Here is a 12,461-nt window from a genome sequence, read left to right on the forward strand (position 1 = left end):
TCCTGACAGCACCTGTGTAATCATTTTCTTTTTTACATATGAGAAAACTGAGGACCAGAGACATTAATACACAAGGACATACAGTTATTAAGAGTCATAAAAGGGCTTCAAAGCCATATTATGTCTGACTCCAAAAGCTATTATATGTAACTACTGTAGTGCCTATCTATGTATAATAAAGAGTTTACAAAACAGACAAGGCATGGAAGGGCATTCTAGGTAGTAAGAACCATACAGCCAAGAGCCTGAGTATGAAAGTGGAAAGCACATAGAAGAATTTTCTAAGTAGTTCAATACAGGCTGTGAGTGAGAAATTAATACAACTGACAACTCACTCTATAGACATGCACTGTCCAATACGGTAAGTAGCCAGTAGCCATATACAGCCATTCCAAATCGAGACACACTATACACATAAAGTACATACCAGATTTCAAAGATTTAATATTAAATAAGCATGTAAAATATCTCAGCAAGTTTTCACATTAATTACATGTTGAAATGATAATATTTTGGATATACTCAAATAACATGTGTTTCTTTTTACTTTTTTCAAAATGGGTAAAAAAAGTTAAAAATTATATATGTGGCTCACATTATATTTTTATTGGATGGTCCTGCTAGAGAATATCTCCAAAATATATCTTAATTCTGCCCATTTCTTTTCATCTCTATTGCAATTACTTTATTCTAGACCCCCTGATCTCTTGGCAGTACTACAACAATCCAACTGGTCCCTGTGCTTCTATTTTTGCTTACTTCCAATCTATTCTCCTATAAGCCAAAATAGATTTTTTTTTAAAAATGAGTCAAATCATGTTATTCCCCCACTTAAAACTGTCCAATGACTTCCCACTGTACTTTAAGTAAAATTCAAACTTCTTACCACATCCTACAAAGCACCCACATGACTTGAGCTCTGACTACCTCTCTAAAATCAACATGTACCACGTTTCCCTTCAGCTACTCTGCTCCAACCACGCTGGTCTCCTTTCAGTTGTTTGAACACACAAAGTTCCTTCCTAACTTAAGGCCATGGCAATGTCATTCTTTCTGCCTAAGATGCTCTTACTTTGCTCTTCGCAGAGCTGGCTTTTATTCATTCCCTGATGACACTCTTGAAATACGTTCCTTCATAGCACTGAATACAATTTGAAATTTTATCTGTGTGTGTATTTTCTTGCTTTGTTTATTCACTGACTCCTGCTCCACTACATTGTGAGCACCATGAGAAGCCAAGACCAACATATATGACATTCAACAAAACATAACTGAATCTACCAGTAGGTATTCAACTGATATTTGTAAAATAAATGACTAAAACAGTAAATGCCATTACTAAAAGTAAATTCATGTTAAAATAAATATAAAGCAGATTAATAGAGATTAGAATGTCTTAATTCCAATTTTTGGAGCCTTGTTTGGTCTAATACTGTTCATAATATTAAACAAAATAATCTTTAAGAACTGAATCTAATGTTTAGATACTTAATTCTACTTACAAAATAAAAATATTCAAGAAAAAGTCCTATTTGGGAATTCACAAACTTGTGCTGTTAACAATAGTACTTACTATATTGCCATTCAAAGCAATATAAAATTTATCATATATGCAATGACAAATCTTTACATATTTTAGGCAAGGGCATGGTCTAGCCTTCTGTAGTCTTACCCCATTCTAGGTTATTTTCTAAACTATTACATGGATTTATACTTTCATAAAACCTTTCAGACCAATCTACATCTTGAAAGGATGAATTAAAAACAGAATGTTCAATCTACTATCTCAAAATCTCATGAGGATCAAAACACTGAAATCATAAAGAACATCAAAGATGTTCATCAAAGATGATATATCATTATATGTCATTATGATATATCATCTTTGACCCAGACATAAAGACTATGATGAAAGGGAAAAGGTACTCCCCAAATGTCTTGCTCTTCCACCAACTTCAGTTCAAAGTCAAATTCTACTTGTTGTTACAAATGTACAATACAGTGATCACAAAATAAATTAATAGTTGTCACATGCTGAGAAATTAGTGTTTCCGTAATATAATGTCAAACATTTACATTTTTACTACTAAAACTTTAATGATTGAGAAAATGTCAAAAATATTCTAGTATCCTAGAACTTCATTCTATGATGGTGATACGTAGCTTCAGCCAATTATTTATTTTAGTGCTGGGCCAATCAGCCTAAATATATTCAGAACACTCAAGATTAAAAAGTATATTTCATAAAAAGAGAAGACAGCAATCATCAAATGAAACTGTAAGAATGTTACATTACCTGTCTGTGAGAGGCTGAGAGGGCATTCGTTTACTCAATGATGGAAGATCCAGAGAATCTGGTTTCTTATCCATTCTGCAACATGCTTGAATATTTAAGTACTTAAATATGTGCACCTTACCCTTTAAACATATCTGTCAATAAAAAATAAAGGAGATTTAATTATATAGTTCCAAATATAAATGACATCTATCATTTTAAACCATTCAATAGTCTCAAATTACATTGAGACATCACAATCTTGATTGTCACTCTGCATATTTAAATAATTTGTACTTCTGACACCAGGTGGAAAAATCTGACAACACTGATACCAACTAAAATTCTATTGCCATCTCTGTTCTTACTGAAAAAAGTTAATTTTTCTATATTTCACTAGAGTTTTCTTGTTAAAAGCAGAATGTACAAACTTTAAACAATATGAAGTTTACAACTCATAAAAGTGGCCTTTATTTGAAAAAATGAAAAATATATATTCATTGGAATGGTAAGAAAAGAACAAATAATCTATGTAATTCTTTAAAGTAATCTCATCAGAACCACTAAGATGTTTGGCATAAACGCTGGAGAAGGCTAATATAAAAAATATAAATATAGGAAAAATGAATTTGTTGAAAGGTACGATATTAGGCTGGTGAGACTGAAATAATAAAAGAAAACATTGGTCAATTCAACTAGAATAATATCCTAAGAAATTACTTTCATTGACCATAGAGAAAATGAATAATGAGGAATAAAATACTATGTGAGCAAAGATACTCTGTATAAAAACAATAGAAAATGAGAGGTAAGAAAACTGTAAGTCAGCTTTATCAAGGTTAATTACAGTCACTAAGTGACATCAAATAAATATTTCTCAAAATGCTAATAAAAAATGTAACATTTTATGGGCTCACATAAGCTTACCTCACATGCAAAAAAATCAGCAAAGAAAACAGTAAGACAACAACATTAAAAAGCAATTATCATTCCAGGTCCAAAGGAAGAATGTTTCTTAGATAATTCTAACAGATACTAGGTCTGACTTGACCACTGAAAAATTTCATTTAAAAGAAAAATTAAAACTTTTGAGCTATTAGAATATAAATATATTGCCAATTAAATGTTCTAAATATCATTGATTTTCTATTAATTATAAATTATTAATATTAAATATTATCAACTAAAATGTGCTAAAATTAAAATGTGAGGTAGTATTCTATTATATGTCCAAACTAAACAAAAATTTATCTTAATTACCAAATTAAGTGCTGGTAAATCACTCTCTTGTAAATTTTAACTTTTTATCATAGTACTTCTTGTACACAGTTTTTAAATTTAAAAATAATTACAAAGCTGACAAGACATAATCCTCAATTCTACTTCTCCTTCTTTTTTTTTTTTTTTTTTTTTGCTTGTTTTTGGAAAACAGTGTCTCATTCTGTCACCCAGGCTGGAGTGCAGTGGCGCAAACATGGCTCACTGCACCTGCACCCTCGACATCCTGGGCTCAAGTGATCCTCCCAGATTAGCTGGGATGAAATTACAGGCACATACCGCCATGCCCGGCTAATCTTTTTTATATTTTGCAGAGGCAGGGTCCCACCATGTTGCCCAGGCTGTTCTTGAACTGCCGGGTTCAGGTGATCCTCCCACCTCGGCTTCACAAAGTGCTGGGATTACAGGCATGAACCACTGTGCCCAGCCCATTCTACTTCTTTCAATCTCTAAGATCAAATTCCCACTTTAAACTCTTTTAGTTTAATTTCTATTTGCCCTCATATTTATTAATAACATGCTTCTACTGCTATTTTTTTAAAATTTTCCAATGGTAGATTTATTGGAGTATCACTAAGGAAGATGAGGACTTGGATTTCTTACATTACCCACACCACCACCACCATCCCAGCCTCCCCGCTTCCTATCAATTCACATAAACATACTTCTCTCTTCAGAAGTATAACATAGTGGTTAAAGAGCATGGACTCTGCAGTCACACTGCCTTAGGTTGAATCCTGGCTCTAACCCATGCTAGCAATGTGACCTTGAACAAGTCATTTAACTTCTATGCCTCTGTTTTCTTATATGTAAAATGAGGATAATGACAGTACTTGTTTTACAGGGTTAACATAAGAATTAAATGAGTTAATATATGTAAAGCATTTTCTACAGTGTCTAGAACACAGTAAATACTATATAAATCCCTGCTATTATAACTATGTCACAATTTTTCACTAAATCAAAATCTAGTATTTGTATTATTATGACCAAGAAAATATTCACAGATAAACTCCAGAGAGTAATATGATTACATTTCCTTTCTCTTATAAGTTTTTGTTTTTCCTAAAGTAATTAATGGCCCCATTTTTTCTTTTGAAAAATTTTCTATATGCCTATTATAAATTCATTATTGACTCTGACAGAACTATAAAACATCTCTCCATGTGGACAAACATATCAAGTCATCTCTTACTTTCTTTTGTTTTTTTTTTTTTTTGGAGACAACTCCTGTACTCCAAACTATTGACTGGCTGCTTACTAGGTCTATGCATATCTGTCAATCTCTGACATGAAGAATTCCCCTTTTTTTAGTTTACTCCCTCACTTTGGTATAGTACACCTTCTGCTAGCATCCTAAGAAAGGGTACATGGGAGTAAAAATTTCTAAGACCTTGCATGTTTGAAACCTTTTTCTACCTCACATTTGATGACAGTTTGAATGTAGAATGTTAGAAATACTCCCTTAGTCCTCGAAGGTATCATTCCAACATCTGCCAGTTTCCACAACTGCTGCTAGAAAGCCATGCTAATTAGCACTCCTATGAATATGCTCCATTTTTCCTCTTTATTTTTTTCGAGCTTTATTAAAGTATGAGTTACAAATAAAATTTTTTTATATTTAAGCGCCATGTCCATCCCGCTGACCCTGACCCAATGACGGATGAAAGATGTACACTGACACAGATATTTTGCCTGTCAGTCTGGCTAAGGGGCTCTGCTGCCTGAGTCTGCAGCACCTGCCTCGATAAGCCGGGGAAGTTCGCATTTATTTAGTACTGATTAAATGACAAAGGTCTCGAGTAAACACCGCTAGAGGGTAATTAACATTGCCAACTCCTCGAGTAGAGAGCAATCATGCACCCACAGATGATAAAAGGTTGGGCTTAGGGCCACATGAGTAAACAAGCTATTTAGATAAACTCCCTTACATTCCTTTGTACCTACTTTAAGCTATTAACTCAAGGTAAGAGGATTAGGCTGACTTCAGCTAAATCTTTTACTGAAGCTATGCAATCCCCCCGGCCTTCCAAGAAGGTTTGTGTCTATTTCCTATAACTATCTTCATAACTTTTCTTCTATAATTTTTCCCACCACCCTGACTGAACTCCCACATTTAAGGTGTACAACGTGATGCTTTGATATACAGTTGACCCTTGAACAACACAAGTTTGAACTGTGCAGGTCCATTATACATGGATTTTCTTCCACCTCTGCCACTCCTGAGACAGCTAGACCAACCCCTCCTCTTCCTCCTCTTCAGCCCTGTTCAATGTGAAGACCATGGGGATGAAGATCGTTATGATGATCAACTTCCACTTAGTGAATGGTAAATATATTTTCTCTTCCTTATGATTTTCTTAATAACATTCTTTTCTGTAGCTTACTTGATTGTAAGAATACAGTAAATAACATATAACATATAAAATATGTGTTAGTCAACTGTTTGTTATTGATAAGGCTTCCAGTCAGTAGGCTATTAGCAACTAAGTTTTTTGTGATTCCAAAGTTATACATGGATTTTTTTACAGTATGCAGGGTTCGATGCCCCTAACCCTCATGTTGTTCAAGGATCAACTGTATTATACATTGTGAAATGATTACCACAATCAAGCTAATTAACATGCCCATCACCTCATGTAGTTACCTTGCTTGTGTGTGTAGTGAGAACACTTCAGTTCAACTCTCTTAACAAATTTCAAGTAAATACAATATTATTAACTATTGTCAGCATGGTATACATTAGGTCCTCAGTACTTATTCATCTTATAACTGAAGGATGGTACCGTTTAAAATCTCCCCTTTATCCACAACCCCCAGCCCCTGGTAACCACCATTCTACTCTCTGTCACCATGAGTTCAACTTTTTTTTTTAAGATTCCACATATACGTGAGATCACACAGCATTTATCTTTCTGTGTCAGGCTTATTTCAATTAGTATAATATCCTTAAGTTTCATCCATGTTGTTGCAAATGACAGGATTTCCTTCTTTTTCTAAGGCTGAATAATATTTCATTACACACAAACACAACCCCCCCCCCCACACTATATTTTCTTTATCCATTGATCTGTTGATGGACATACAGGTTGTTTCCATATCTTGACTGTAGTGAATAATGTTGCAATGAACATGGGAGTGCAGATTATTTCTTTAAGGTCGTGATTTCATTTCCTTCGGATATTGTAATTTATAAGGAATGTATACTTGGTTTTGCTCCCATTTCCTATACACAGCTCCTAAAACTCTTACACGATCTCTTAAGTGGTAAGTATCCCTTTGCATGCTAATGAATGACTGGTGGCTGGGAGCTCCTGGATAGCCACAGGATAAGGGCCTGATTGCCAGGAAAACCAACCATGGGATTAGACGGTTAAAACTTTCAATCCTACCTCCCTCACCTCCAGGAACCAGAGAAGGGCTGAAAGTTGAGGTGATCACCAATGGCCAATGATGTAACCAATTGTGCCTCCGCAACGAAGCCTCCATAAAAACCAAAAGGACAGGGTTCGGAAAGCTTACAAATTACTAAACATGTGGAGGTGCCTGGAAGATGGCGTGCCCACAGAGGGAACAAAAGCTTCACTGAGGCTCAGAAAATGATACCCCAAAATGAAAGCCTCAGAAGCAAAGTTTTTCTCTGACCTTCTCCAGGCGCCCTTCCCCTGTCTCTCACCTCCTCATTCTCACTAGAGGCAAGTCATGGAAACAAGAATTTATCTTCCCCAAGGCCAGTCATAGGCACTAGAACCCCTTTTTTCCAAAGCCAGCCGTAAAGCCTAATCTAACCTTCCTCTACCTTTCTTTGTAACCACTGGCCATAAACAAATTAAAACCCTCATTCCAGAGAAGTATTACCCTACACCCAGGAGGAACAAACGCTACAATACAGACACCAAGAAAAGGCCTTGCTAGGTTTTCCCACTCCATCTATTACCATTAGCTCATGCTCTTTTTTTGTCCAATCACATTTCTACGCTGCTGTCCCAGTCTCAATTGAATCGAAGCATAAAGTCAGCTAACTTTCTCTATATCCTTGGGTCCTTATTCTGAAGGCTCCAGTGTCACGTAAAACTATGATCAAATAAATTTGTTATCCTTTTATCTTGTTTACTTGTTTTTTGTTATAGGGGTATCAGCCGTGACCCTTATGATGGGGAGGAAAGGGATCATCCCCTCTCCACCCCTTCAGTTAGCACCCCTTCTCATATGCCTTGTCCTATCCTTCTCTTCCATCTGGCTATTTATTTGTATCCTTTGTAATAAATTAGCAATAGTAAGTAAAGTGTTTCAGTAAGTTCTGTGAACCACTCTAGTAAATTAACTGAATCTGAGGAGGGGGTCATGGGAACCTTAACTTATAGCTGGTCAGTCAGAAGTACAGGTGAGCAGTCTGTGGGACTGAGCTCTTAACCTGTAGGATCTGATGTTAACTCCAGGTAGTGTCAGAATTGAATTGAATTATAGGATACCCAGTCAGTGTCTGCTGGAGAACTGCTTGGTGGTGGGAAGAGATCTGATGCATTTTGGTGACCAGAAGTGAAGTATTCTGTATTGAGAGTTAGAATAGAAAAAATAGTTTGGTTTATTTTTCTATCTCTTACAGATGTATACCCAGAGGTAGGACTGCAATATTATATGGTAGCTCTACTTTTAATTTTTTGAGGAAGCACAATACTGTTTTCCATAATGGCTGTACCATTTTACATGCCCATCAATAGTGTACAACAGTTCCATTTTCTCCATATCCTTGCCAGCACTGGTTATCCTCTCTTTTTGATAACAGGCATCCTAACAAGTGTGAAGTGATATCTCATTGTGGTTGTGATTTACATTTCCCTGATTATTAGGAATGCTGAATATCTTTTCATATAGCTGTTGGCCATTTGTATGTCTTGTTTGAAAAAATGTCTATTCAAGTCCTTTGCCTATTTTTCAATTTTTTTTTTTTTTTTGCTATTGAGTTATATGAATCCTTTATGTATTTTGGCTATTAACCCCTTATCAGATACATGGTTTACAAATATTTCTGGATATCCACACACACACAAAAAAATAAATGTGCTCCCTTTTGTTTCAATGAAAGCCTTTGGTGTTTTGGTCTCTGTCTTTCACGTTAGAGATTACTCTTGCAATGTCTAATGATTCTTGGCTGTCTGTTCATTTTCTTTTTTCTTTCTTTCTTTTTTTTTTTTTTTTTGAGACAGAGTCTCACTCTGTAGCCCAAGCTGGAGTGCAGTGGCACGATTTCGGCTCACTGCAACCTCCTCCTCCAAGGATCAAGCGATTCTCGTGCCTCAGCCTCCCCAGTAGCTGGGACTACAGGCGCGTGCCACCACACCCAGCTAATTTTTTGTACTTTAGTAGAGACGGGGTTTCACCATATTGCCCAGGGTGGTCTCAAACTCCTGAGCTCAGGCAATCCATCTGCCTCAGCCTCCCAAAGTGCTGCAATTACAAGTGTGAGCCACCGCACCCGGCCTTTTTTTTTTTTTTTTTTTTTTTTAATTTAAAGACAGGGTCTCACTCTGCTGTCTAGGCTGTAGTACAGTGGTGTGATCAGGGCTCACAGCAGCCTCAACCTACTGGGTTCTAACAATCCTCCCACTTCAGCCTACCAAAGTTCCAAAGTACTGGGATTATAGGCATGAGCTACCATCCGACCTGTCTGTTAATTTCCAAAAGGGATCATAAAAAACAAACTGGAAGCTCTGTGTGCATGGGGAAGTTTCCTGATGGTGAGCTTCCATCTATTTGGTGATCAGACACAGACTAGACATTTCATCAGGTGACTCCAAAAGTTCAGTATATAGATAGGTCTCTTCTCCTGCTGCAGTTTACTAAGGAAGATCTACCAATTCTGCCTGAAATATGTAAGACAGATTGCAAGCATTCTGGGAGCCAAACTGGAGCATCTCAACATTCAGTATGCAACCATTCACTGTTTTCAGTATGGGGTCTCACTCTTGCTATATAAGCTGTACCTGGATCCCCTGACTCTGGTTCAATCCCTTTACAGCTTCACCGTCCAATAGGGTACCACTAGCCACATGTGTCTATTTATTTATTTTACTTTAAGTTCTGGGATACATGTGCAAAATGTGCAGGTTTGTAAAACAGGTATACATGTGCCATGGTGGTTTGCTGCACCTATCAACCCATCATCTAGGTTTTAAACCCATCATGTATTAGGTATGTGTCCTAATGCTCTCCTTCCCCTTGCCCCCCACACCCGACAGGCCCCAGTTTGTGACATTCCCCTCCCTGTGTCCATGTGTTCTCATTGTTCAACTCCCACTTATGAGTGAGAACATGTGGTGTTTGGTTTTCTGTTCTACATGTGTATTTAAATGTAAATTAATCAAATCTAAATAAAATAAAAATTCAGTTCTTTTGTCACACCATACACTTTCAAGTACTCAGTAGCCACTATGGCTACCGTATTGGACAATGCAGATACAGAACATGGTCATCACCACAGCAAGTACAAATGGGATGGTGCTTCTCTAAGGAGTAAATACCAGTCTTCTGCTGAGGCAAGAAGTGAGTCATCAGCTGGCCACTGAGCTAACGGAGAAAACCTAAGGATCTACCTACTCCTTAGAATAAATTCCGGACTTCTGCTGATGCAAGTAAGGAATAGTCTGTGGCTGTGGGGCTGAGGGCAAGAATCTGAGGGTGTAAATTCTAGAGCAGTGGTGTTTAATATGGGAGCTACCAGTCACATGCAGCAATTTAAATTTAAATAAATCAAATTAAAATAAAATTTAAAATTTGGTTCCTCAGTTGCACTAGCTATATTCCAAGCATTCAACAGCCACATAAACAAGTGGTTACAGTATTGGACCAGTGTCGATTATAAAACATTTCCGTCATTCAGAAAGTTCTACTGGACAGCACTGCCTTAGACATTCCACAAACCATCATGTTTTCATTACTTAATCCCTATATTCAGAGTTACATGTTTCCTCCAATACTCAAGCCATTCCCAGGTTTGACGCTGTAAATCAACTTGAATCTGATTGCCTTTTCCCATAGCAGGCACACGTTTCAGCTTTCTTCATTCTGCTAAGGTAGCTACCACCAGGACTCTAGCCAGTCTTTATCTGAATTAGAAAAGGTAACCCCTTTAGAATGAGTGGAATGTACTTTTGTAGGAAGAAAAAGACGACCTTTCTTCTGGATGTCTGCAAAACCCCTGCCAGGGCACACAGCATAAAGTACCATTTCACTGCTACTTGCTCCTCCGCCAAATAATCTTGGGCAATCTAAGTAAAGGTGCTTGTTTCTACTATTCTATTTTCCATTTTCAGAAATTCTATTGACCTCTCTTCCCCACTGTCCTCTTTCTTCTCTTTCATACTTTGTCCATAAGGGATTATATCTTAGTTTATTCCTTAACTATCATTTAAGAGGATTCCACATGGATTTAATCCTCACTAAACTAAAAGTCATAATTAATATTTTCCACTTGTATTTTGTTCTTTCTGTTATAATTCCATCTCTCAGTGCCAAGAATGTACTCCAATCAATCCCACAACAAATCCCAAGTAGATATATACCTGAGTGGGAAATAGGTAGAGAGACTTCAGAGTCACTTTTGTAAATAACTAACAACCAGAATTATCAGTTAACAAGCAGAAAGTTATTATCTGGGTTTTCCAAATGCTATCCTAGAGCCTAAGCTAAACTCCTACCAAAGTGCAAAAGGCAATGCTCAGAAAAACTTTAGACAACAGTGCTTGAACAACAAATTGGCTCTGATTTAGGTGCTTTTTTATTTACCAGTCATAAACAGATAAAATTTGAATAAAAATGAGAAGAAACATGTATAATATTTTTATTACAAACCTGTGCTGGTGGTACTTGCAATGGATTGTTATCCAAAATTATTACTTGTAAATGATGCAGCTTTCTGTAACAAACTGGAATTTCGGTCACTTTATTACAAGAGAAATCCAGCTTGACTAAGGGAAGGTCTCCTAATTCTGGTCAGAAATGAAAAATAATTAATTAAATTTTACATAGTTACTCTCTTATTCATGTGAGTAAAAATAGTGAACATCTTACCATCTGGCAAAACACGAAGATTATTTCTTCTTATATTTAGCTCTCTAAGTGAATGTAATTTTCCCATTTGTTGGGGAAGGACTTGAATCTCATTGCAGCTAATATCCTAAGGAGAACAATAAAACAGAATTATAACAAGCTAACTGAGATATACATACTATATATATATATATATTCTAATTTTTAAATTAAAGCACATGGTTAATAGCTAGCAAAAGTTACCCTCTAATGTCATTGCTCTAAAGATGGATTATCTGGCAGACTTCTATTTATACGACATCATGAAGCCGACCTAGCACAGTAAATAGAAACTTCCCATACAAAAATTTGAGGTTATATCTTAGTAACTACAACCTCTCGAAAATCTCAACTAAAGGCCAACTCATACCAGCCAAAACCAGAAGTAAGAATGATCCAGCACTCTGCACATGGAGGTAAAGTAAAAGACTAACGACTCTCAAACATTGTGTAATCTGTCAATTACAGTAGTTGTCTCGAGACACTAGGCTGGGCAGAAGCTACGAAAGTCAAGGATTTATAAATGTGCACTGGAGAAACAGACTATGATCAAGATTGATTTAACTAAATCTCTTTCTCCAAAGGGATACAAAATGAGAAGTTACAAGCCCCAACACTTGTGACTCATATCATAGCTCAAAGACATTCTAAGAGATCTGAGTTGGAAATCTCTCAGGTTATCTAAGGTGTCTCTAAGGAAATCTCTGTGGTTAAAATCCAAGCCCCAATTTAAAGGCAAACAATATCAAGTTTCCATAATAACAAATTGAGATTTTTATTTATTATCATAATAAAAAACAGAAAAAAGAACAGTTCAAGT

The 12,461-nt window shown here is 36.3% G+C and overlaps 1 protein-coding gene across 4 annotated transcripts in view; it reads right to left on the reverse strand.

The window, feature by feature from the left end:
* Positions 1–12,461, reverse strand: part of LRCH2 (leucine rich repeats and calponin homology domain containing 2) — a 149,286-nt gene that overhangs the window by 55,223 nt on the left and 81,602 nt on the right. For all 4 annotated transcript variants that reach the window (XM_063660855.1, XM_063660854.1, XM_054472341.2 and 1 more), the window contains 3 exons: positions 11,624–11,729; positions 11,405–11,541; positions 2,297–2,430 (listed from right to left, as the gene is read on the reverse strand). In XM_063660855.1, coding sequence (XP_063516925.1) covers positions 2,297–2,430; positions 11,405–11,541; positions 11,624–11,729 — 377 coding nt within the window. The remainder of the gene's footprint in view (positions 1–2,296; positions 2,431–11,404; positions 11,542–11,623; positions 11,730–12,461) is intronic.

This window comes from Pongo pygmaeus, chromosome X, assembly GCF_028885625.2.
Source record: "Pongo pygmaeus isolate AG05252 chromosome X, NHGRI_mPonPyg2-v2.0_pri, whole genome shotgun sequence".
NCBI lineage: Eukaryota > Metazoa > Chordata > Mammalia > Primates > Hominidae > Pongo > Pongo pygmaeus.